Source organism: Phaethon aethereus (genome assembly GCF_964289735.1).
Source record: "Phaethon aethereus genome assembly, chromosome: 23".
NCBI classification, from domain to species: domain Eukaryota; kingdom Metazoa; phylum Chordata; class Aves; order Phaethontiformes; family Phaethontidae; genus Phaethon; species Phaethon aethereus.
The window spans coordinates 4130800-4156730 of NC_138599.1; the positions used below are offsets into that span (position 1 = coordinate 4130800).

The window sequence follows — 25931 nt, forward strand, 5'->3', positions numbered from 1 at the left end:
GGCAAAAGCCTGTGCACTAGGAGTTAGGAGTTGGCTGGGAATCCGTGGTGGACTGTGATGCTCCAAAGGGTCTGTCTTTGTGGAGACCTTTGAGCAGCACTTGCAGCTTCTTAAGAACAACATCAAGCGATCACAAGACTGAACACCATAAGAAATCAGCCTTTGCTGGTCTTGGCATGCTGGTTTTTTTTTTCTTGCAGTGCCCTCTTGGAGGCCTTGTAGATACCAGAGCGGAGGGGGAAACTCAGATGATGGAGAGAGTAAAATGTTCCCTATAAAGACAAAGAGGGAGAAATTATGCATCATTTTAGGGGAAACGTCAGAAGCAGCTTTCCAATGGCTGGCAGTCTGAGTCTGACGCAGCAACAGCAATCATGTAAATGGGGGTCTATTGCAAAAAAGTCCAGGCCCAATGATGAGGTAGCAAGGTGTTGAACAAACAGCCTTTATCTCCGTAAATCAGTGCAATCATCTTTTAAGTTCCAGTACCCGTTTTGTCAAACTATTTCTGGAGCAATGTTAACTTACTGTCTTTCAGGTATTTTTCATCCCTTCAGATTTTCCATGATCTTAGGTGTATGGATTACTGGGCTGGCACGGTTAATGTGATGCAGAGGCACTAAATTAGAAGTGAGCTTTTGGTGCAAGCTCATGTGATGATGAACTCAAATCCACTTTCCACCCCAAGTGGCCAGTGATTACTTTGAAGCTTCTTCCTTTGCTGTTCATTCACTTTTAAAAGGAAGAAAAAATAGAGAGGAAAAAAACCCGCGAGACCAGACCAGGTTTGGAAGAAATGCTGTGGGACAGGTGGCCAGTTTCTGTGCTGGCATTAATCAGCATAGCAGTCCTGCTGTCAGTGGGGTCTAAACTCTCCCACACAAGCAGGGAATGTATTCTGTTCTTTTCCAGTAGTTTTCCTGTTCTGTCCAGAAGCAATGTAAGAGAGTTAATGAGTTAAGAGCAAGTCCATTACTCATGCAAATCAGATAAAATTTTCCTTCCCTCTTTTCTCTGCCTCCTGCCATCTCTCATCCTCACCTGTTTTCTGTGCCCCATGCTGTACAAGACTGTACCTTTCTCAGTTCTTGTGTTGTCAGACTTCCCTGTCCTGTCCCATCCCCCAGCAACAGTTGCTTTAAATTTTCTGTCAGGGGATTTGTTTGTGTATTAACGGGGAGATCCTACTGTGGGGAAGTCACCCTTCGCTCCCCATTTCCCCGCCCGCGCCTCTTCTCTCCACCCGTTGCAGGTGCCGTCCTGTCCCGTCTCTCTCTGTTTGCAGTCGAGTTAATGTTTGCTCTCTTCACCTCCAGGTTAGCTCTTCTGATCACTTGTGCCATTCATCTCTGCAAAGGGCGGTGGGTGGGTGTGTAGACAGAAGCGTCCTGGTGGGTTTATTTTTTGGAAGTAATCCCATAAGCAGCTTCCAGCAAAGAGGGCTATTCAGTAAAGCAATGCAGGTATCTTGTAGATGTCCGTAATCCTCATTCTTTGGCCTTCCCAGGCTACAGAAATTTTGTTTATTGTCCTAACATCTTGGGGTGGCAGATGGGTGTACTACTTCCTTCTAACAGGACTAAACGGTGAGACCTGTGTGCTGTCTAGTACCAGCACTGGTTTTGTGGTGCATCTGAGCGGGCAGAGTGCTTGCCAGTTCTTCCTGCAAACTGCAGTCACTGGCCCTGGAATGAAACAGTGGCTGTGCAGAGACTTGGTTGGTTGCTTGGCTGAGTTTTTTTTGTTTTGTTTTTTCTTTTGAGATATGTGTGCCCAGTTTTTTAGGAAGAATGAGGATTTTGGTTCAATATACTTTTTTCCACAGGCTCAGCATCATGGCAGAGCAGCACGAGTGGTGTGGTGTGGATGTGTACCTGTGCGTTTCTATGCTTGAGCAGAGAGATGGAGGAGAGGCAGGAGTCTTAAGGGCAGAGGGATACTAGGAGTTCCAGCGCTCCAAGCAATCTTCCTGGGACATGCAGGGAGTGCATTTGCTGGAGCCTGAAGGAAGGCCTTGCCCTTCATTTCCAAAGTGGCCTGACTAACGAATGAAACCTAGAAAGACATGCTTTTTGGGGGGGGCTCAGAGATACATGTAGGATTAGCAGAGGTCTTAAGATTTCTAACTGTGTGGATCTCACATGGCTGATTTCTCATAGCTATATTCTTTAGACTGGGCCCTCCTTTACTCCCCTCGCGCCTCCCCCAACACACTCTGTCCAGCAACTTTCCATTACAGGAAACATCTGCTGGGAGGCAGGGCTGAGCTTGGGTTACTGCAGGCCATTGGCCGACAGAATTACCCAGCTACAGTAACTTAAAGCATGTGCGAGTCATTTTGGTATCTTCCCCACCCGCTCCTTCCATGAGAAACGTTAACAAAGACTGAAGCTGCCTTTCAGAGCAGAGAGAGACTGGAGGGCAGAGCCTGAGGCAGGCACTGAAGGAATAAGAACGACTGCTTTTCTGGTTTCAAAGCGAGGGGAGCAGCTGAAGTCTCTGAGCTGTTTACCATCCTGCTCAATCCTGGAAGCTGCAGCTAGATCTGTGAATTACAGCTGGTCGGTGGGGTCCTGGCGGTCGGAGCTATTTCAGTTGTTAGCTCTGGCAGCCCTGGGCGTCGGGAGGTGCACATGCCTTGCGCAGCCGTACCTGGGACTGCTCAGGCTGTTGGCACTTTTGCAGTGCTTCTTTAAGGGATTCCCGCAGCAAGAAGCTGGTGAGACTGGAGCAGAAGAACACAAAGGTTGCCCGCCAGCACGCTTACCCTAATGAGCCCCTTTTTCCTAGTCCCTTGGAGGGCAAGTCTCCTCTCAGATCTACCGAGGCCGCTAGGGCAGACAACCTGAGTGTGAGCAGGAAAGTAGGGGAAGGCACGTAAACTCCTGCCAAGCTGCTGTATCTCTTTTGACTTTGAATCTAAACAAGAAGCAGTGACAGCAGGAACAGGAAAAGCAGAGTTTGACTGAGAACACGGGGAGCTGTGCAACTGCTGGGGGAATGCTATGGATTCCTTGCTGGAGTGTGGGGCTCTCTGGGATCTTGTGCTGGATCAAGAACTGCCATGTCTGCTGTGGGACCTGGAGGGGCATGTCGACTTATCGCAAGAAAATGTCAGCCGTGGATCAGATGAAATTCCAGCTGTGAGTGTCTCTAAACTGAACTGTTTGTCACTCTAACAGAAGTTCCGGTGCTAAGCAAGAAGCGTCTGTTGTAGGGCAGGTTTTAGACAGGTCAGAACATCCCTTACTGCCGGAAGGGAGGGGAGCGCCCCTCCACATGGAGACTGTACTGCTAAGTTGGGTTGCTGTAATGCATTGAACCCAAAGCTCAGAGCTGATTATAATCTCTATTCCCCCTCCTTTCCCATCCTGTCTGCTTGTCCCAGGAAATCTTGATCTTGGGCTCTTGCTGGAGCCCATCTCTGGCCAAAATTTTTTCCAGGTGTTCAGGCTAGAAGCTTGGTAATTAAAATTCATATTTCTGTCATCTGCTGGTTAGCAGATTTTACTCAAAAGTAAGGTACTTCCCTTTGGACCCGCAGGACTGGAGCAAGTGTCTGAAGGGCTGAGTTGATGTTAAAAAATACTGGTTCTAGTTCATTGAATTGGCATGAGGGAGTGGGAGTGCTTTTGGGGGCGTTTCTGTGTTTCCTTCTCTGATTTGACAGCATTTGACAATTTTGTAAGGCTAATGCTAAATAACCTTCGTATTCCTCCTGCAACCTCACCAACACCATTTGCAAACAAGAAGCTACCTTCCATAATCACTTTGATTTTTGCGGCCCTTGCTGGGAGGCTTTGAGGCGTGCCCGCCTTTCTGCTTTGGGAGATTTGTATTGCGCAGCTGGAAGAGACAGGAGAGGGTTGTTGAGAGGAAATGGGGATAGGGAGGGAAGAGGTTGTACCCTGTGGAAAAGGTTGCTTAGCCTTCCCTACATTTATGGGAGAAAGAACATGACCAGATTAGATGGGAGATACGAGCCTCTTGAATTTGCACCTGCCTCTGTTTTGGGCAACTCTTTCAGAAGCCCTTGTGGCTATTATGAGCAGCATGGGCATGGTGTGTAGGAGGTGATCTAATGTGGACCGCGTCACTTTATAGTTTAGTAAATACCAGAGAGAAGCCAGCTCCCGGTCTCCCTGCAGCCATCAGAACCATTTTCTCCAAGGCCTTCCATGAGGCCAAGTGTCTGCAGAATACGCACAAAACATGGTTGAGTCCCTGCGAGAGCCTCTTCTGAGCCCCACAGGAGTGTTCTCACTGTACCAGCGGGTAGTTGTGTGTTCATTGACTGCCAGGTGGAGCGCTTGATGGGGAGAGGAGCGGGGATGACTGCGTTCTTCCCGAGCTCTTGATGACAGTGATCGTGCAAGTTCCTCTGGCAGGGCTGCCCCTGTGCTAAAGTGCCTATTTTCTAGGGTTGCTGTGCTGTTCCCGAGAGAGCTGGGGACTGGCGACCAACTGATGCATTGCAAACAGAGCATGTGTCATGCCTTGTACAGTCTAAGGATTGCAGGGAAAGAGATTTCTCCTTCAGCCACAGCTTCCGTGCAATTCCGTTTTGCTACCTAGTAGATATGGGTATAGCCCTTATATTCTGTACTTGCTTTTCCAAGTCAGCTTCTCCTCTTCTTCTCACTTAATGCACTAAACCCCAAATCCTCCTGTCTGTGTGTCTGCTGTGATGGGAGCTCCTAGCCTCATGCTTTGTAAGTGCGTCTGATCCCCCTTCTCCTTACCAAGGTGTTCCTGTTTTCCCACTCCCATTTCTCTGTACTCATGCCTGCCCCTCTCTTTAACAGGCACTCTGTTATTTGCAGGTGTTGAGTCCAACATACAAACAACGGAATGAAGATTTCAGGAAACTCTTCAAACAGCTTCCTGACACGGAGCGCCTCATCGTAGGTAAGGTCAGCCCCTTGGTGCTGTGCTCTGTTGTGCTGGCCCGTGATTTGGGGAGGAAATCCAGGACACATGCATGCAGCTTTTTCCTCTTCAGAGAGGTTGCCACTAAGGAACAAGCCCATTGTGTCTTTCTTGGGCACGGACGGAACCCCTCCTCACCATTTCTAACGGTCTTAGGGATTTTTCGTTTTTGCTTTAGGGAGAACAATGCTGATTTGTATCAGCTATGTCTCTGTTCCCTCATCATTTGAGGAGCATGTTTTCCTCCACAGTGATCCCCCAAACCTGACAGTGTGTTAGTGTTTGAGCTCTTTCCTCATTTGGTCAGGGTTGCATGTCTCAACATGCATACCACCGAGCTTCCCTTTTTAATAACATCCCCAATGCTCCCTACTCACACGACTGCCCTTCCCATATCCATTTAGGATTTGGCCTTGCAACTGATTAGTGACTGCCTAGTGCATTGCATCTGTTCTTTTATCTTATGTAACTGGTGATCTCATACCATGTCTCATACTGTTGAAAGGTGCGCATCCTAGCGGAGGAATAGAAATTGTTTAGGATGCTTAAACTGGGAGAGAAATGAACAGTGGCACTAGAAAGCAAAAAGGAAAAGACAGATTACAATCTGGAAATAGTAAATAGGATGCTACGGAATGACCAGCTAATAAGTCAAGGTCATCAGTCAGTAAGAGAGATTGTCTGTGACATGCCCTTAGGAGGAAACATAGCCTAGTGGACAGAGCAGCAGTTGTGGCTCGGTTCCTTCTGGCTCTGCCTTTGACTTTCGGCAGGACTGTGTCGAGCAGTTGCTTCTCTTGATGCTGCTGCTTATCCTCACCTTTAGGCTGTCCTGTCTTCTGGTTTTGGTGCTGCTAAATTGTCATCTGTTGTCCACCCACAGATTACTCATGTGCGCTACAAAGAGACATTCTCCTGCAGGGCCGCCTCTACCTCTCTGAAAACTGGATCTGCTTTTACAGCAACATTTTCCGTTGGGAGACACTGGTAAGGCTGTCAAACTGCCACACTGAGCGTGTGTGTTATGTCAGCATATTTGCTGACATTGCTTGAAAAGCACTCCTTCCGTTGTCTTTCTCATCAGTGTCGCTCTTTACCCATGTTCTTTTTCTGCCTTCCCCTTTCTGCATGGCTCTGACTGTAGCTGACAGTTCGCTTGAAGGATATCTGCTCGATGACCAAGGAAAAAACAGCACGGCTCATTCCTAATGCCATCCAAGTTTGCACTGACACTGAAAAGGTACATCCTTGAAGCCTCCACCTCTGGGGCCACCCCTTATGGCTGTCGGGGCAAGGGAATAGGTGTTGTGGGATTTTTCCAAATGGACCGCTTGTGCTACCTGGGGCCTGGGAGGAAGCACCAAGGGCAAAGGGCTGGGTGCAGAGCTTCTGCAGACCTTGGGCTGAGTCTGGAACATAGGTGGCTTGTGTGGGGTGTGGGGCCAGGTAGAAGATCCGGGTTATATAGTAGCACATCTCCGACAGAACTGTTTCTGTGCTCAGACTTGCTCCCTTGTGTGAGAGGCACTCAGCCTCTCTGTGAGGCCTCCGTGAGCTTCAGTCTGTGCCCAAGAACCGAGCAGCTGTGCTGTATGGCTTGCTCAGGCCTCCTGTGAACTGTAGCTGGAAAGTGATTCAAACAGGCTTGTCTCTTCTTCTTCCACTTTTTTGTGCCTTTTCTGAACTGATTTTTCTCTCCATCTTTTCCCATTCAGCACTTTTTTACTTCCTTTGGGGCTCGAGACAGGACGTACATGATGATGTTCAGACTGTGGCAGAATGCTCTCCTTGACAAGGTACAGAGACCAGCATCTCATTGTTGGGGTGGGTGATGCATATTTGCAGAAGCATAACACCTGTGACTAATGTATATGCGTAAAAAGGAATAGGAACAGTAAGCAGATCTGTTTAGGCAGAGCCGGTACATAACTGCAGGTGCAATTCTGTCTTTTTGCATGGAATTCTGTCTCTGTACAGACGTGTCTTGCACACACAGCAGATGCCGCTGAGGTGTGGAAGCATGCGTCTCAGGAAGGAGTTTTTTTGAAGTCCGTAATTCAAGTGAAACAGCCCAGACGAAAGCAGTTCCAAATGCACCGGAAATAGCTCACTGCACAGGCAAAAGCTCTTAGTAAGTCTGTGCTTCAGAAGCGTAGAGTTCAAGATAGGACAGAAAAAGAGTATGTGTTCAGGGCACATACACTGTGGGATGCTCGTGGGTTGAATTTTAAAATAAAGCAGGGATGTGCACCTGCAATGCCAGAGGCCCCACATATCCTATATTTGATCTGAGTATCTGTTCCATAATCCGCTGAGCATTTCTGGCCTCGCTCCGGGAGTAAGACTTATGAACTGATGTTACGGTGTTACCAGTATTTTGCGATCTTCTGGCTTGACTTCATACCATACTGGAAGGCTTAAGTAATCAAGCACCCAGAATACGCTGTCCTGAAAATCAGGGCAGTATTTAGTATGCAAAAGGATCACTTTGCATTGAGCAGTTTGTGTTGCTACCATATGCTGTAATTTGATCAGCCTTTTGAAGTTCCCAACAAAATTCAGTGCCCTTGGTTTCAAGGTCAAAGCAAACGGGAACTGAGACATGGAGTGATAAAGACAGGAAGCCCTTCCAGAGCTCTTTTTCCAAATGTAGGATCCATGCGTGGCAGGAGAGAGGGAGAAAGAACCTAGTCCATTTTTCGGGGTAAGACATGTGAATTAGAATGCATGTGGGAAGAAGGTGAAACAGAGTTAAGACATTTTTCTGGATAAAAGTTTCTCACTGGAAGTTTTTTCCCTGTGCTTTTGATTGCTACTTTCGGGAGCTAGATTAAGAATTTTCTGCCATATCCCATGTGGTAACTATGGGAAGAAGTTCAAGCCAGCAACTTAGAAGAAGTTTGCTAGATTTGTTTTCTCTCATTACCCAGAAATCTTTGTCATTGGTCATAAATCTATTATGCGTAAAAATCCATCTCCTTTCATCCCTGTACCACATATTTAAATTACATGTTTTCCTGCCCCGTTTCTTAAGAACCTCAGAACACAGTCCTATGGTGATCAACTGACCTGCATCCCTGAAAAGCTAGGCTTTTGTGAACAGTCTTGATAATTCGTTTTCTCTTTTTAACTGGAAGGATGTACAAGCTCTTCACAATAGTATCTGGTGAGACAAACTCTTTTTGATTTTAAACTGCAAGAGGAAATGTTTTTCTTTGTCGCTGGTTTAGATCGTTTTCCCTGCAGCTGTAATTCTTTAGGCAGCGTTAATCTAAGCAAACTTGGAGGGGAAAAAACCTCGTAAGGCGCTGGGGTTTGATATAGTAGGAGACATTAAGTGGAGGCACAGCAGAAGAGGTGGGGAAAACGCGTGTGGAGGGAAATGCAGGTCTACTGCTTATGTCTTTACATGCACAGCAGTGTAGTAGTGGGAAATCTCATTTCATGTGCTGCTCTGGGTGTAGCCTTCTGTTGGCTTTCTGATGGTCTTAAGGAACATGAGATTGTGGCATGGAAAAATAACAAAGTCAGATTTTAGGGCAGAACCTGGGCTGACGGTGAAGGCTTACTTGGCGAAAGGGCCTCTTATTGCTTTACGGGGACAATCTCTAAGCCAGCTTGGCCTAACAATATAAGGATACATACGCTAAGGGCCCGCAGCCCTTAGCCAGCATGGAGCTGAGGCAGCCTGCCAGTAACACGCAATCCACCTTGTAGCATCACTGGAATTCAGAAGAGGCGAGCCCATCGGAAGGCTCTCACCTCCCATCAGGGGCTGTGTCAGAATCTCTCACTTCTCCTTTCAGGGCAAGGAATGTAATACTCCTGACAATTGTAGTTCCAAAAATTAATTATATGTTAGTATTCTCGGGTGAAAATGTATGCTGTTCTCTGTTCCCTCTTTTAGCCTCTCTGTCCAAAGGAGCTCTGGCACTTTGTCCACCAGTGTTACGGGAACGAGCTGGGCCTGACCAGTGATGATGAAGACTACGTACCTCCTGATGATGACTTCAACACAATGGGGTGAGTGAGGAGGAGTAAAATCTGCCTGTGATGAAGAAAAGATGGCCTCAGGAGAGCAGGAGTCCTGGTATATTGCATATGTCAAATTGCTGATTGTGCCTGGTGAGAGATTCTGGGTTCTGGCCAAATGTTTGCCCTGAGAGGTGTAATGTCTAAAAAGCTGAAAGCGTACCATTTTCCTCATGGAAGTTGGTAGGGGCTGAAATGCCTGCCCCTCTACTTGCTGAGCTAGATGAGCAATTCTGTAAAAGCCAAAGCATCCCAGTCACGAGGCCTGTCAGTGTGCTACGTGGTTAGAAATGCTGATGCTTGTCAGTCTGTGTATAAGTACTTGAAAAGTTTGGGCTGCTCTTCCCTGCACTGAGCCATTTCTGCTTCCGGTCAGACTGGAAACTTCATAGAAGTATTCTTACTTGCTCTGTGTGTCCAGTTGTAGCTGTACTGAAAGGGGTAAACATAAAAACCTGTGTTCTCTGTGGCGTCTCAGCTACTGTGAAGAAATCCCCGTGGAAGAGAATGAAGTCAACGACAGCTCCTCAAAAAGCAGCATGGAGGCCAAGCCAGAAGCTAGTCCTCAGCTGCCAAAGAAATCTGTCACTGCCAGCACATTGACATCTACGGGAAGCAGCGAAGCGCCAGCCTCGGTGAGTGTTCTGTCTGCGTTGCAATGGGAGCAGTAATCCTTTTCTCTGGGATCCAGCTGGTAGTCCTTGAATGTACGAGGTAACTGTTTACCCTGCAGCTCCTCTTCCACCGCAGCTGACCCTAGTGCTCGCGTCAGTGATATCTATGAGCATGGCATCTGGCCAAGCAAAAGTGAGCAAAGCATGCCTGTCCTAAAAAGCCAGTAAACTGGGACTCAGAGCAGCAAGTACATTTTCCTTTCAATACTTGTAGATGAAAAGAAATGGAGTGTTGGAGAGAAAAGGGTTGTTATTTCTTCTTTGCCTTCAGTTATTCCCTAGGAATAGCAGTATGTCAGAGTAATACCCTTGTTTGATGTTGGTTAGGTATAGCCTCAGATTTTCCTAGCTGTATAGGGCTTGTTCGGGAGGAAAACCGGTATTGTTTGTGTGCTTGTCTGAACAAACTAAAAGCCTTGTGTATGTCCCAACCTTGAAATGTATGTGGTTCTTCGAGAGGAGGTGATCTAATATGTCCATGTGTTTTACAAACACCGTACGGTAACCTTCCTCCTCTCTGTATTATTTGATTTCCAGACATGTCGAGGCCAAAAGTTCAAAGGTATGAAAATTGGCCCACAGATGTAAAGTTTTTAGAAATAACCTCTAATTTCCAGGTGCTGATATTGCCCTTGTTATGCTCTCTCCTTGCTGCAGTTTGATGGGGTGCTACCAGAAGAGGAGGAGGCTGTGGTGGAGAGTCCTGTGGAAAAAGACCTTGGCATTGCAAATATTATGGGAGAGAAAATAGAGATCATTGGCCCCGTGAACTCCCCTTCCCTAGACTTCAATGACAACGAAGACATTCCCACTGAGCTCAGTGACTCGTCAGAGACCCATGATGAAGGTATGCGGGGAAGGGCTGTTCCATCGGTGCTGTTTTCAGCCTTCTCCCGTCCTTCCCAGTGAGGGACTGGAGTGGCAAATACTGAATTCCTTTCTGGACCCTAAGAGTTCCAAAGACGCAAAGGATTCCCACCCTGGGCCGCAGGAGATGAATGACTGGGGTATTTGGAAGGGTGTCCCTAAAATAGTGTAGTTAATTACCCCATGGTCCAGCTATTGTCCTGGGATCAGTGGAGGAAAAGGGTTAGAAGTACCTCCTTTGTGCTCGCTCTCCACGAAGTAAAATGCTAAGGTCCTGGTACTATGAAAGTGCAGCTTCTGATATTGGGACAGAGGACCATGGCTGGGGCTTGAGGGCCTGTTTCCCCACAGGGGAAGTTCAAGCCTTTTACGAGGATCTGAACGGCCGTCAGTATGTGAATGAAGTGTTCAACTTCAGCGTGGACAAACTGTATGACTTGCTTTTCACGGACTCCCAGTTCCAGAGGGACTTCATGGAACAGCGCCGGTTCTCTGGTAAGCTGCTGGTGGGAAATCCCGGTCACTGACTGAGGCTGCGTTCCCTGCGAGGTACTGAGGCCTGTGCAGAAGGAAGGTCTCGGCACGTGCCTTGGAGGTGTAGCTTTGCCTAATGATAGAGGGATTGGGTAATATTCTGAGCAGATCGTGGGAGAGCTGTAGTCTGTACTGACAGTAATCAAAACCAGGTAGAACCAGCCTTGTTTGGCTATCTAGTTTTATTTTCTAAGAGCCAGATCTAAGTTTATGGAAGAAGCAGGCTCTTTTATTTTATAACATCAGCTACGGCCTGATCCTGTATTCAAGGCTTAACAGGGTGAGGAAGCAGCTCTTCTAGCTCGACACCAGACCCTGGTGCGGACTGTGCAGGTTGACGATGCAAAGAGAGTGTCCCTTGGCATGCTGTAGTCCTCCTTTCCTTGTAACTGTAGGTTTGCTGAAGGAGATATGCCCCCAGCCTCTCCCCCTTTCCCCGCGCTTGAAAGAGCAGAAAATGCTCACATTTAGGACAGGAGACCTGTCCTTCATACTCAGTTGAGCTCTAGTGCTTCTGCAGCCAAGCTCTCCAAGGGGAAAGAAATACTGTCCTGAGCTTGGTTATATGGTTATGCCTTTCCCTAGGGAACTGACCTGAAGTGCCTCTCTAATTACTTAACGGGATATTGTTTTGTCCTCTCAGATATTATCTTTCATCCCTGGAAGAAGGAAGAAAATGGCAATCAGACCAGAGTGATCTTGTACACCATTACCCTCACCAACCCTCTGGCCCCCAAAACTGCCACTGTCACTGAGACGCAGGTATGTGAAAGGGGAGTGGGGGTGTAACGCTTTGTCAAAACAGATCTGTGATTTATTTTCTTGTCTTGGGCCTGCTGCTTTGCACGTTTTTGTTCTCCCTATGCATCTTCTTTACACATTTTTCTTGTATTAACTTGCTACCCGGTATCACTGCAAACGTGAATAGCTATCTTAGACTCTCGTTGGATTGTGCTGCAAGGAAAGGACTATAAATTTTCCAGCAAAAGCAGATGAGTTTGTAAACAAACCAGCACATGGTAACAACTGGGTTTGTCACTCCTACTGGTGTTTTTTGAGCTGTGGTCAGCCCAGTGGATGCTACTTATGAGCAGGGCACAAGAAAGTCAGATGCTGTCTGGGCAGTCCTTTTCACAGCTCTCCATAGAGATGTCCAGACTTTCTTATTACTGGTGAGGACAATTAGATGACCTGTTGAAAAAGGCAAAAAAGGGGAGCGTGTGCGATGCACTGGGAGGAGCCAGGCTAGCTGTATCTAGTAGGGGCTGCAGCTAGAGAGGGAGGAAGAGCCTTCTTCCGTGTCCCGAGATATGTTCAAGTGGCCAAAGGTAAATGCTGAGAGTTAGCTTGAGGAAGTACTAAGAGGGAGCCGAGAAAAGATGGGGTGTCTGAGCGTTACATTTCAGGGAGAGGAGAATCCCGGTGGCAAGGTGTACCTTGTAAGGGGGGGGTGAAGCGTGCTGTTCAGAAGCATAGGCTGTGTGCAGGGAAGATAAGAGAAAGAAAAGGGGAGAGCAAAAGTGTTGGGCAAAGGGAACAGTACACTTTCAGGCGAGCAAGGACGTGGCCTGTTTTGTTCCGAGTTTGGGGTCAATCACCGAGACACACTTTGCTGTGTCCTCGCTGCAGGGGTAAGTGGAACTAGTCTGTAAGAAAAGCCATACTTTTGCATGTGGATCTGCAGTTAACTCTGTCTTGTCCCCTTTGTGAGGTTTGTTCTGGGGCAAAGAAGGAAGCAGATCAGAAGCACTTAAAAAAAGTAATTGACATGTTTTTATGGTGTTTGGAATTACAGAATAATCTATGCTAGAAAGGACTTCTGCTCAAAGCAGGGCTACCTCTGATTTTAGATCAGATGCCTTCCCTTAAAGGTGCGCTGTTCTCAAAAACATTGCAGAGATGGGGCTTGGGTCATGGGTGTGGTCTCCTGTTTGTGGTAGAGCTGTTTTTGTAGAGTGCTAGTGAAGGTGCCAATATATCAAAGCCATGTTCTAACCAGACTAATAGTTGCCTTGCATGCTGTCTTTTATGCAGACAATGTACAAAGCCAGCCAAGAAAGCGAGTGCTATGTCATAGATGCAGAGGTGCTAACTCACGACGTCCCCTACCATGATTATTTCTACACCATTAACCGCTACACATTGACTCGTGTTGCCAGAAACAAAAGCCGACTCAGGTACACTTCTTGGGGAATAAAGAGCTTTACTGACAACCAAAAGTCACCTTTGGGTGGGAGTTCTGCTGTTCGGTGCGTTAGAAGGGGCTGGGGGGAACTAAGCCTTCTTTCTTTGTCCTGTTGCCAGAACACACCCATCACGAAGAGTTACCCTAGGGTCAGCTGCCTACTGTGGTGACATTGAGCAAATGATAGACCCGATGCAGAGGAGTTACAGCTGGGTCGGGGAGAGGATTTACAGGCTTTTCTTGCCCCCTTCTTGGAAGCAGTGGTTTGCGGGGCCCGTTGTTCGCACACGCATGAAAAGCAACAGGACAATAACCTCCAGGGACTGTGCTGAGACATGCTTGGGGGGACAAGCAGAGGAATTTGGTACCAGGCAAAGCTATAGGCTTTTGTGTTTGACTTCAATAAGTAATCTGAATGTCTGCATGCCTCATGGCCAAAGGTTTCGGGAGTCCTCTTGGCGGGGAGGCTCTCTTGAGGCCTTCCTGCCACTGCCTTTGGAAGGACTTTCCATGCCACGCTTCTCCTCGAGAAGCATGAAGGGCTGAGACCATTCCAGAAATAACTGTGTGCATGATTATTTCTTCTCATATTTACATTGACAAAGGACTGTGAATTGACACTGTCTCCAGGAAGCAGAATGACCTTCCTTTCTTCACATAGGGTTTCCACGGAGTTACGTTACCGGAAACAGCCTTGGGGGCTGGTAAAATCCTTTATTGAGAAGAATTTTTGGAGCGGCCTAGAAGATTATTTCCGTCATTTGGGTAAGAGTGGCAATGACTGGAGTTGCGGTAATGACGCACAAACAATGGCACCTTCCATAGTTTGCGCATGCCTCCCTGCGAGCGGGCAGCATGACCTGCTGCCAGCCTACTGGGAATCGGACCTCGGAGTGGCTTATGAAAGGGGGCGGCCAGAGCCATTACCACAGCCTTGATAGCGCTTGGTGGAATTAATCAATCAGGTCATCAAATCCTGCTCTCTGGCAGGAGCGCAGACAGTCTGGGGTCAGAGTTTGGCAAAAGGTGTAAGGGATGTGTCCTCTGGCACCGGCCTCTTAGGCCCTGCTAGCTGGCTTGGCTCAGCAGCTGTGCCACTAGAGGGCTTAAGTGTGTATCTTTATTAAATGCTTTCCCTTGCTGTCTCTGCAGAGAGCGAACTGACCAAAACCGAGAGCACGTACCTGGCTGAGGTCCACAGACAATCCCCCAAAGAGAAAGTGAGCAAGCAATCGACTGTGCGCCGGAGGAAACGGGCCCATGCCCATCTGCGGGTGCCACACTTGGAGGAGGTGCTGAGTCCCGTCACCACCCCCACGGATGAGGATGTTGCACATCGAATCAAGCATGTGGCAGGTAAGGAGCTGGGGATAGAGAGCTGGGTACTTCTGGAGAAAAAAACGGAGCTTGGGTCATGGAGGGAAGAGGGGCCAGGGCTTTGCAGGGCAGGGAAAATGCATGATGATTGAATGAGATGGAGGGGTGGGTAGAGGGAAAAGGGTTGCCGTCCCCACCGGACAGCGTTTCCTAGCCTAAACGCATCTATCTCCTCAGGTTCCACTCAGACACGGCACATCCCTGAGGAGAGCCCCAGTGGCTTCCACCTGCAGAGTGTCTCCAAGCTGCTCCTTGTCATCAGTTTTGTGTGAGTGGGTTGGTTTTTTTTTTTTTTTTTTTTTTTTTTTTGCTTTCCTTCACCGTCAGCCTTTAACAACTTTGGTCCCTTTGTGCTTCTGGCGTTCTGTGCTCCCCTGTGCCAGTTTTTCCTCTCTGGGTCCCAAACTTCGCGCAGCACAGAGGAGAGAAAAGCAATGACGGGCAGAAAAGAAGGAATTAAGATTTCCCACAAATGCCCGATCAGCATTTTTGTCTGGCTTGATCCCAGCTTTTGGCAGTACTTAGCTGGCCACTGATCTGGCGCTGTGGGTTCTGGATCTTATTTTATCAGTGTCTCACCTTTCCCATCAGTTTTGGCCTTGTTTTAACCAAACGTGGGCTTCGCAGACCTGCGTGTTTCTGGGAGCCCTAAACGCAGGTCAGCTTTACTGTCTGGGACACAGACAACACAGATAGTGGCAAGCAGGCCAAGGGGTAGCCATGCAGGGAGAGGGGAGTCAATACTTAAAAGAGAAGAAATCCAACAAGTAGAAAGAGTCCTTTTTATTTCAGGGATTGAGTTCAGAGATTCTCAGTGACATCTAGAAACTGTGGGTCAGGGGGTGGGGGTTAATTGAAAATAAGTCATTTAATGTAATCTAACAATTCTCAATAATCAACAAATAATAATCAACAAATCTATCTAATAATAAACTAGCTGTTATCATGAAAGATGACCATGCAAAGCTTTCTCTCTGGGAGTTACTGTGCTATCACAACAGGGCTCAGCGTATCTATCTCGGAGTCTCGCTGTTACTTCTTTCCTCTGGTCTGGCAAAACCTATTCGGGTCCGGTCCTGGGCAGCAATTTTGATGAGAGATACCATCTCAGAAAAAAGCTGGACCGTTTAGGGATGATTTCTGCAAAGTAAGGTAGAAACACATGAAGCAAGAGAGATTGGCATGATTTCACTAGTTCAGCAGCAATAACTACATTTGGTTTAGGGTCCCTTTTCTGCCACCAGCTTTCACACTGGACGTGGCTGGATGCGTGCTCAAAGCGAGTTGGGTATGGGCCCCTCGGTATCCCTGTGGCTCGGTCTTTATGCCTAAACCCAGGTGAATCTACTGCTTCTCTGCCTCTTGGGCTGACAGTAGCTTTCATGTGTTCGTGCTGCAGTGGCTGCTGGGCAAGTGCTGTGAAGCAGTACTGTGTAAAAGAGCACTCCAGATATGGTGGCGGTGCTTTTCGTCGCTTAGGGAAACGGAAGCATATTGTTAATCCTGGAGGAACAGCAGAACTTAGGCTCATTCTTTTCTTAAGCTCTTCCCACCTTTAGTGAGGTGGGAAGAAGCCGAGATTCGTAGGCTGAGGTTATTTTTCAAATTGAGCTCCTTTCTGCATTTCCTTTTCCCGGTGGGGATAAAGACTGCAGAGGTTTGCAGCAGCGACATAGCTAGTTGCTGTAACGGTAAGGAAGGCAACGTAAGGGTGAGAAGATAGCCTCGTGCTATCTTGTGCGTCAGGGCAGGTGAGACGCAATTAAAACGTTGGGTGGGAAGGCGCAAAAGGTTTACGACAATGTCTCCTGACAGGCTACTAGCTTAGCTTAGAGTGGTCAGAGCGCCCTCCGTAATGTTTTCAGAACACTCTTCTGGCCAGTTGCCATCCGCCTGACTGAATTGGGTGATAGCGGGCCATTCTTCCAGCAAAATAGCTGCACTATTCGGAGAGGGGCACAAGAGTGTTCTTTGGGAACCTACTCCCCAAGCGTGGCTGACAGGAGGAGCAGAAACGGCAGTGGTGGTGAGGTGAGCGGAGCCGTGCAGTAATCTGGTCAAAGCACTGGTTTGCAGGGCAGCCTGCGGTGGTGCTCCCATTGCCCGGTGCGGCAGGAGCGGGTAAGGCTGGATGGGCACAGGCTGCAACATGCATTTATGTGTCAGACAGCGCCTGCGCAGGAGTGCTTTGGGCTTGCCTGCAGGAGCTGCACGCAGCTCATCTTTTGCTGAGCGAATTTCACCATTAATTGCAGGCACACAGTTACTTGTCTGTCCTTCCCGCCTCTCCTCCCAACTGTTCCTTTCTTCCCTCCTCCCCCAATATATCTTCTGCACTGTCCACGAGCCTTCTCTGCTCAGCCCAGTTTCTCCTGTTCCATGTCAGTCTGTTTCTAACCTGCATCTACTCCGTCTTTTCTCTTCCCTGCTCCCATTAGGATCTGTTTCAGGTACTGTCTCACTCTTTTTTTATCTCTTTACCTTGCTGTTTCCCTTCTTCCCTCTGTATTCAGCACGTCCCCTCATCCAACCGGTTCTGTCTGATCCATCTGTCAATGCCTGTCTTTCTGTCTGTATGTCTGTCCGCCTTGCTCACACATTTCTCCCAGGAGGTGGAGTTTTGGGTTCTGAGCACCTGGCCCTTACTCAGATGAAACTCCCGCTCACATGCAGCGTGGACCTGGGCCCCAGGCACCTTAAAGCCTTGGGCACTTTCCCAGGTGTGAGTGGCAGGCGGGGGGCTATGACATGCTCCTAGTAAATGGACTGTTTTCTTTATTTCCAGTCTGGTGCTGCTGGTCATTCTCAACATGATGCTGTTCTACAAACTCTGGATGTTGGAGTATACTACACAGACGCTCACGGCATGGCAGGGCTTGCGGCTACAGGAAAGGTACTGTCACACCTGCTTTGTCTTTGGCTGTTCTTGCATATTTCCTATGGATGTTAGAGGCTTTCCCAGAACGCCAAAGCCACAGGCTCGCTTTTAGATTGCTTCCTTTTTGTGCAAAACGGATGAAGCGGGTAGTTAGCCGAAGCTGTGGGGCCATCAGCATTTCCAGATCTGAAACTGCTGAAGCAGAAGACAGCGAGTTGAGGCAACTTCTGCTTCTTCCCAGCATCTCATGTAATGGAGGATGCTGTACATGAAGAAGTGTTTTGCAATCTTGGGTCAAAGTTGTCACCTCCCCTCCTTGGATGGCTAAACTCCCCTCTGTATGAAAAGCAGCATCTTAGAGAGAACCCCTTGTACTCAGAGGAGAATCTGGGCCTGTGACGCACAGAAATCCACTGTTAGGGGTGTGTTTTGGAAGGCGTGGGTCTGGGTATCAGCAAGTTGTTAGAGTGTGGGAGGAAGAGAGGGATCTCTAGGAGCACACAGGGCGCTTCTTAACAACCTAAGTGTTCCCTGGCCATCGTAGGTGATAAGCAGTGAAGTGTGAAGTGCAGATTGACTGAGCTGCTTTCATAAGTGGTGGCGTGAAACCTTGTCTAAGGCTTTTTGGACATCCGATTTATTTCAGTATGGTGTGTGCTGAGCTGCATAGGGCTCTTGGCCATACGGCAGCATTTCCTTTTGCGGAAAGCATACCGGCAGCCTCCAACCAGACTGACTTTACTGTTGGGATCAGTCTTTTTTATATACCCTGCCCCATCTTGTCTAGGGCTGAGGGCGGACCTGCCAGTCTGCATTTTCCAGACTGTGCTCCAGAGCACCTGTTTTGGCATTTACAATAGTGACCTGATGGCCGGGAGTTGTTTGTTCCTAACGATAGCTAGCAATTGTGTGTTTTGAATGCCTTCTGGCGTTTTTTAGACGAATGCTTTCTTTATGTACCTAAATGCTAGGTATCCTGCCCAAATAGCCTCTCCTCTATTTTCAGAGGTTGAGAAAATCCCGGGTCCACTTTGTTAAGGTGTATTTGTCCCTGCGTGTCTCCTTTCTGGCTGTACCTTTGTGCAGTCACAGTTAGTTATGCCCTTGCTGAGTTGCGTTTGACTTTTAAGCGTCCACAGCCATGTGCTACTGTCGTGATGACTTTTCTGCCTGATTTGTCCCACATATGCTATCTATCTATGGGCTTTCTCATTTCTCCTTGTTAGGGAAGGGAATTAGTATATTTTCCCCACAACAGCCCTGATGCTTTTCCCATGGATTACCACATTAAGTGATTTTGCCTGCTTTGTCTGCCTCTGGCACTCTTGGTAGTGATGTGGACCGCTACACTAGAGAGTTTAAGTGGAGGACGTAGGTGCTGTTTGCGTGCTTCTTGTAACGTGCATGTTCAGGAATTATAGCGGTAGCTCCATTTGCCCCCTGCCACATACAGGTAACTTCATTGTGTTGCAGCCGTGATTGCTGGGGAAGCAGACCGGACCCGGCTGTGCTCAGCAGCATTCAGCTGGAGGATCCAAACACATTTTTCCCTGTATCTGGGTCCATCGAGACTGAGGTTCTCTGTGGGCAGGGGCAGTCAGCAGTGCCCCAGACTATGGGTTCCAATCCTAAGTATGCAGCCTCTGCCCTTGGACACGGAAAGCAGTCTTTAGTAGTAGTAGAGGGTTGTTTATTAGAGGCTAGGATTATTGACCACGGGGAGCAGGTCCATTTTTTCCACTTGTGTTGGCTTTTTACTGTCATGCTTAATTATAACATTTCCTTGTTTTATCTCCAGGCCTGAAGCCAGCTGAGCAGGGCAGATGCAAGCACTCGAGGCACCGATGGGAGGATCACTGGGACCGGCTGCCCTCTGATGGGCCTGGGGCAGGAGGTGGAGCTTGGCTGGGCCAAGGTGAGGGTAAATGTCAGTCGAGCAGAGTGACGCCAGGAGCGGAGTCAAAGGCAGTTAGCACGGCAGTTGGCAGTGGCACCCTGCTCTGCCCCTTTCTCCTGAGCTAAGAGGGGAATGAGTTAGACTCTTATATCACATTGCCAGGGAGAAAGGAGGAACTTACCCAAGAAGGGAGTTGCAGCTGAGCTCTCACTAACTAACACAGGGGCTTGGAAATCTCCACTGTAGCCTGTGAGGAGGGAGTCAGCTATGTTAGAAAGTAGCAAAGCAAGAAGACAAAGCAGGAAAGACTGCTAGCTCTGCTAGAAACCATTAGAACCCAAAAAGTAAGTAGGAAAGGCTTCTTAGCTGCTATCTTGGAAACCAGCAGAGCCCAAGGAGGTAAGCAGAAGACAAAGCAGGAAAAACTTCTAGCTATGCTAGAAAGTAGGGAGACTTTGCTGTTGTAGCTGTGGGCATGCAAAAGTAGAGCGCCATGCCTCTCCTCAGGAGAAATGGGGCAGGGTGCTGCTGCCGCGCCTCCCTGCCGACGCCAACCGCCGTGCTAACTGCCTTTGACTCCGCTCCTGGCGTCGCTCTGCTCAACTGACATTTACCCTCACCTTGGCCCAGCCAAGCTCCACCTCCTGCCCCAGGCCCATCAGAGGGCAGCCGGTCCCGGTGATCCTCCCACCCGTGCCTCAAGCGCTTGCATCTATGCTGCTCAGCAGCCTCCAGCCCTGTTCTGGAGGATTAATTGGGCCTGAAGGGAAGGGATTGATACCTACGCTTCCCTGCCTTCAAAAAGAGAGCCAGTACTGCTATTACTCAAAATAAAGAGAAAGCCTTGTTGTTAAATAAAGACTGACACAGCTTGTCTAGGAAAAAACGAAAACACGGGAACTGCACAGGGCTACATGTCCCACAACATCACGTTGTGGTCTTTCAGTACACACGTCTCCCAGGCAGTGAGAGCACACGGCCTTCGGTTCCACCCACACTACAACAACTTCTGCAAAAGGCACATCTTTGCTATTAGTTACCACAGTTAAGACAGAGTAACACCGGTATCCAATTTAGGAAAAGACTAGGCACGTTTAAGTGCGCGTTTGCTCAAGAAAACCTGCACTGTTAGGATGAAGAGAGTAGACAGAAATGGATACAGTCTACACGCTCCCCCACTCCACTTTGCTCCCCCTTGACTTCAGTTTCCCTAGATTCACTCTTGCTCATATTCTGCCTGACAGGTTACCCCAGTCTCAGACAGAATGGGCCCAGTTACTAGAGTCTCAGCAGAAGTATCATGACACAGAGCTACAAAAATGGCGCGAGATCATCAAATCTTCGGTGATGCTTCTAGACCAGGTGAGACCGCACGGCCAGTTAGCACTGGGACCGGGGGGTCACTGTGTCCTCCCAGCCACTCGCTACACGCTTCTTCAGCCTTACCTGGTTCCACTGCAGTCCGTCAGGTGCCTCACATCCGCTACCGTCTCCCGAGGTAGCGGTGGGCAGCAGGCCCCAAGGGCTATTCGCCAGATACCGCAGCTTCTCCGTCACCTTGTAGGGGTCCACACACGTCAGGGAGAGAATTCTACAGGGCCAAAACCCTTGTGTTTGTTAGCACATCTCCTATGTAGTCTCTGACATCCCAGTTTGGAAAGCAAATTTCTTTACCTCAACCCTGGATTCACGTATAGCTTGCATGGGTGAAGGGGCACGTGCTCTGCGTGAGCCCTTAACAGCGCAAAGCTGGGGCGCTTCGGCATCTGCTGCCTAAAGAGCCGGCTGTACACTGGGCTGCTTAGAAGACAGTTCAAAAATGAAAGCGGCTCTGTCCTATGGAAAGAGCTGCTTGCCCCTTCTCTGTTATCTCAGAGGGTGATCTCTCACAGGCTCCTGTCTTCCCAGTCCCCATTTTCATACCCCAGCCCTGACATGCTGCTCCCAAAAAACAGATTAATATAACATTACACGGAAGAAGGGGGCACCGATGGGGAAAGAAATCCCTAAGTGCTCTCACCTCTAGGGTAGCATCACAGTGGGGAAATTTCTTGTCTTGCAGATGAAGGATTCACTAATAAATCTTCAGAATGGCATCGGGTCCCGGGACTTCGGGTCAGATCCAGAGGAGAAACGGAAACGTTTCCACTAACAGGCAGGAATGCAGGAGGCCAGAGGACGGTGTGCAATACGTGTAAATAGGATATATAAATATATATATAAATATATATATATACACAGAATATAAATATATATATTATATACAGATTTTAAGAGAAAAAAAGCCTACGTATCGAGAGGAAGGATTGACCTCCAACACTGGCTGAAATGGAGCGTCTCGGTGATAGCACGGTGTGTGCGTGTGTGGGAGGGCTGTGCTCTCCTGGCACTGAGGTGCGCCTAAGTGTGCTCCCCTGGGCCCTTGCACCACTCTTCTGTAATATTCCTGGCTGTTTGTCTGTCCGTCTGTTTTGTTTTTGTTGTTTCAAAGGGAAGCATCAGAGTGAGTGCCCCCCTGCCGCTGACCCCTGCGCACGAAGGTCCCCGACTGCCTGTATTTATCTATATGTATAAAGGGGACACTGTCAACCTTCCTACCTTGCTGGCTTCGGGGCAGAGAGGCTTTGGCAGTCGCCGTCAATCCCTTACAAAACTGTTCCCCATTTGGAGAGGAGGCCTCTGAAAGAATGGCTGTAGGTCTGCCGAGAGCGGGTCTCGCTGGCAATCACCTTCTGTGCTTCTTGGAGCAGCAGAAATGCAATTTGCTGTGGTGCTGACAGGCCTGGTTCAGAGAGCAAAGCACAGAATGTAAATGAGCTGAAACGCTTTCTCCAAATTCTAATTTGCTGCCTCCTGTTATTGATCGTTATCAGTTAAGCCAAGGAGATGGTGGGTAGCGTATCTGCCCTACAAGGTGCGTGGGTGGAGGAGAGCCATGCCACAGGAAGCATGCTTCCATTCCCTTTGACAGTGTCCCCTTTACATTTTCTGTAGTTCTCTGCTTTCTGCTTGCTTGGTCGCCTGCCGTTAAGCCATCCCTGTGCTGAAGACCCACAGCGGTGCTGAAAGGGATACTACCTGTGCGACTTCCCACAGTAGGGGGAGTACCCCAACTTAGAAAGAAAACCAAAACTAGTATTTATTTGCAAACGCTCCCGCCACTCTGCTCAGCAAATTTCCCTCCTGCCCCTGGTCTGTGAGACCATTTTGCTTGTACCACCTAGCCCTTACCTTGTCTTACAAACTCTGTGGGAAAACGTCAGGGAGAAAAAGAACAACTTCCTTTCCTTTGCTGGGGTATTTACATGACTGCATCTGTACTGCAGCAAGGCCTCTGAAAGTCCAGGAGAGCTTACCAAAATAGAAAAGAAAAAAGGGACCATCGGTGGGTGGCAGGCTAGATAGCTGGAGGGATTGGACTGCTGTCTCTCCCAAGCTGGACAGCAAAGCATTTGCTCCATGAGCAAGTTGGGTTGTAGAGCTGCATTAAAAAGATAATATGCATTTTTACTTTTTCTGGGGGATAATTCCAAACTCCCCTTAGCAGCCAAATGAGAAAGAGGGGCAGCAGAGGCTGTGCTGTGCAGTGTATCAAACGCCACTGGGACTGGGTGGGAAGCAGGGCTGTTGTTTGAACATTTAATAAATGCTTTCTCATCTTACCCAGCCAGGTAGATTAGGTGATGTGTGAGGCCCTCAATCTCCACCTTGTTCAACATCAGGACTTTTCCACCTTCTGAATTGCGGGAGGGAGTCAGCTGCATATTCCCCTTAATGCAAACGGTGCAGTTCTAGCTCGTCCGTTGTCTCTAGCTCCAATGGGCGCTGAAAGAGCGGGGGACATAAGGATGAGTAACTGGTCTTCGTAGCTCCGTACCAGAAACTCTCATCCGTGCAGCTGTGTGACAAAGTGCAGTCTAAGGAAAACCTTCACATGCTCCCGCTCGCGCATTCCAGTTAGGGAAAGGTAGTGTATGTAGAAGGAACCTGCCGATTTCTCCCAACCTGCCTACAGTTTTCATGACCAAGTCGTAAACGCCACCTGTCCCGCAGAAGATGACTCACGTTTGGAGTGTGGATGAAGGTGGGTTAGCAAAAAGACATTTAAGAGTGTGAAAGCAAGGTACAATTGAGAAAAACATGCCTCGGCAACTAGAGAGCGATGTGTATTTATGACTATTTATTTAATTTAATGCTGCTGACTACTGTACGCCTGCCTGACTTTTTTTCCAGGGAGGCTGCTGTAAATGACTACTGTACAATGAAACTGAGGTGCTAGTGCCTGGGAAGGGCATTCTGCGGCTCATCTCAACAGGAGGGCCCCGACCCCCGCTGTGACATGCTACACTGGCCAAGAGTCCTGTTTCCCCGTTAGTCAGTCCCACAGCTGCTCAGCACAGAAAAATCCCCTGCTGCCCATCTTCCCCTTTTCTAGAATTTAATTCCAAGCACCAAGAAAGACGACATGGAGGAAAGCCCTGTGCTTGCCACCTTGCCCATGCCACAAAAGAAAAAGGCTGCATCTCGAAACAGTAGCGTGGAACATGGGGTCTCTGCCACCTGGCCGGGAGGGTTTTGTGCATAGATGGACATAACCCGTTGAGAGGTGGAGAAACCCACCTGTCCAAGAGGGTTGAAAATAAACGCTAGTGATCAGAGTCGGTTTCTTACCAGTTTCACATTCTCTTGCCAGTTACAGAGACACCAAATCCATTCGCTCAGCCGCGTATCCTTCTTCCTCTGCAGCGTTCTTCCAGACTGCCGTCGCATTAGGTTCGGGATGTTCCTGCTGACACGGCGTTCCTCGGGCTTGGCCCTCGAGCCAGAATTGAAAAAGCTCTGTTAAATTGCGAGGCCGTGCAGAGGCAGCTCGAACAATTTCGAGCACCGCTATTGGTTCTGCTCGTGTATTATTTTAAACTGGGTTTAACATGTTTGACATACGTCCTGACACACAGCTATGTCAAGTCCTGCGATAAAGAGCATAGGGTGGCGGTCACCAAACAGAACCTTGTGCATGCAGTGCACTTCAGAGCGAGGAAGGTCTCTGTTTGAGGCATTAGGTGTCTTTTTCTCAGATTCCTAGTTAGTTACTTTCTCTTTTGCCGCTTGGCAGCAAGTCTGGCTTGGAGTTGGGTAGGATTCATGGTCTTTCATTGCCTCTTTATTTATCACGATAGTAATAAAAGGGGAAAAAGCAAGGTCTTTTTCTTATGGCAAAACCCCCAATGGCACTAAAGGTGAGGGCTTAAACAAAACCTCGGCGTGTTTTCACCTAGATGCCCTCCTCTAGAGAGCTACGGCAGGAATCATCTGCTGCTGCAGTCGAGTCCCTTTTGCAGCCACAGACAGTTTTGGACCCGCCAGTTTATGATTGCATTTCCTAGAGAAATTGGCAATGCTTTCTAGGAGCAAGGCCACGCAATCTGAATAGTGTTACAGGGGGCGGTACTTCTGCCTTCCCTAAGCAGTCACAGCCAAGCTGTAGCTTGGCTTCCATTGTCAGGGTTTTGCTTCTTTACTTGCTTGCCTTGCTTACCTGTGCCAGAAATCCCACGTCAACGGTAGTTTTCTTTATAGTGTCTCACAGACACATTTCCCTGCCAAGTCCTCCCTCTGACCCTTCTAACGCTGGTAATTTGCCAGGGGAGCACAGCTGGGATTTGATTTGCAGAATCTGAACAACTACAAAAGAGATTTTTTAAAAAGCATTTCTCCAGCCAAACATGCACACTGCTGCCCACAGCTAGTAGCCTAATTCTTGCCAAGCAAGGCACTACCTATCGGGAGGAGAGAGAAGAAGGGACAGAAGGCTTTTGGAAGGGACAGTGTGCATCTCACCTGTTCATATGGGAGAAGAATATCCTCAGTAATCCTAGCTTGATACGATCTCGCTTCTGATAAATGCATGCCTTCTAATGCTTACCTTAAAAGAGGTTTTTGGGTTACGGCACCCGGGACGAGCTCAAACTTAATTTGAGACTTGGGTAACTGCTACGCGATCACGCAATTCATAAAGTAGATACCAAACGTATCTAGTGCAGCGCCTGTGCGTGAAGTCTACGAAGGACTGAAAGACACAGGTTATGTCAGGTGGCAAGATCAGAAGCATGTGCCCAAGACAGGGGCACTGCTGGGTCTGCACATTCCACTTCACTTAAAAGAGAGATGGCTACCTGCAATGGTAAGAACAGGAGCTTAGCCATGAATTACCTAGACAGCCAGGCTTTTTGGGTGCTCAACAATTCACTGATCACCCGAGGCCTGCTTCAGTCAGAACAATATTAATTGATTAGTATTAACTGATACTACGCTCTGCATAAATCCTTTCTGGCTCCCTTAAGTCCTTTGGGAGAAGAGAAAAAAAGTCACCGAACTTTGATCTCCCCTAACGTACCTCAGTTGCGCTGCTGACATAGAGCATGCACTTACAGAGAGCTTATACCAGTCTGGGGCAGCAGTTTGCCATTTGACCACCTGACCCCACTTGTCTACTTTAGATCTAATAAAGGGAAACCCACAAGATCTGCAACATGCCTTTATTATAAAAATGACCCT

General features: G+C 48.4%; 1 protein-coding gene across 6 annotated transcripts in view; it reads left to right on the forward strand.

Moving 5' to 3' along the window:
• The window catches only part of GRAMD1B (GRAM domain containing 1B), a gene marked incomplete at its 3' end in the record, with an annotated part of 98544 nt that extends 77019 nt beyond the window's left edge, over window positions 1-21525 (forward strand). For 5 of the 6 annotated variants that reach the window (XM_082009989.1, XM_082009988.1, XM_082009990.1 and 2 more), the window contains 16 exons: window positions 4824-4908; window positions 5813-5916; window positions 6074-6169; window positions 6645-6725; window positions 8837-8952; window positions 9440-9596; window positions 10293-10482; window positions 10854-10997; window positions 11680-11798; window positions 13071-13213; window positions 13883-13986; window positions 14374-14577; window positions 14776-14866; window positions 17384-17491; window positions 20618-20735; window positions 21436-21525. In XM_082009989.1, coding sequence (XP_081866115.1) covers window positions 4824-4908; window positions 5813-5916; window positions 6074-6169; window positions 6645-6725; window positions 8837-8952; window positions 9440-9596; window positions 10293-10482; window positions 10854-10997; window positions 11680-11798; window positions 13071-13213; window positions 13883-13986; window positions 14374-14577; window positions 14776-14866; window positions 17384-17491; window positions 20618-20735; window positions 21436-21525 — 1950 coding nt within the window. Of the gene's footprint in view, window positions 1-4823; window positions 4909-5812; window positions 5917-6073; window positions 6170-6644; window positions 6726-8836; window positions 8953-9382; window positions 9597-10292; window positions 10483-10853; window positions 10998-11679; window positions 11799-13070; window positions 13214-13882; window positions 13987-14373; window positions 14578-14775; window positions 14867-17036; window positions 17049-17383; window positions 17492-20617; window positions 20736-21435 lie in introns of all 6 variants that reach the window. The other variant, XM_082009987.1, reaches the window with a different exon arrangement.
• Between the last annotated feature and the right edge of the window lie 4406 nt (window positions 21526-25931).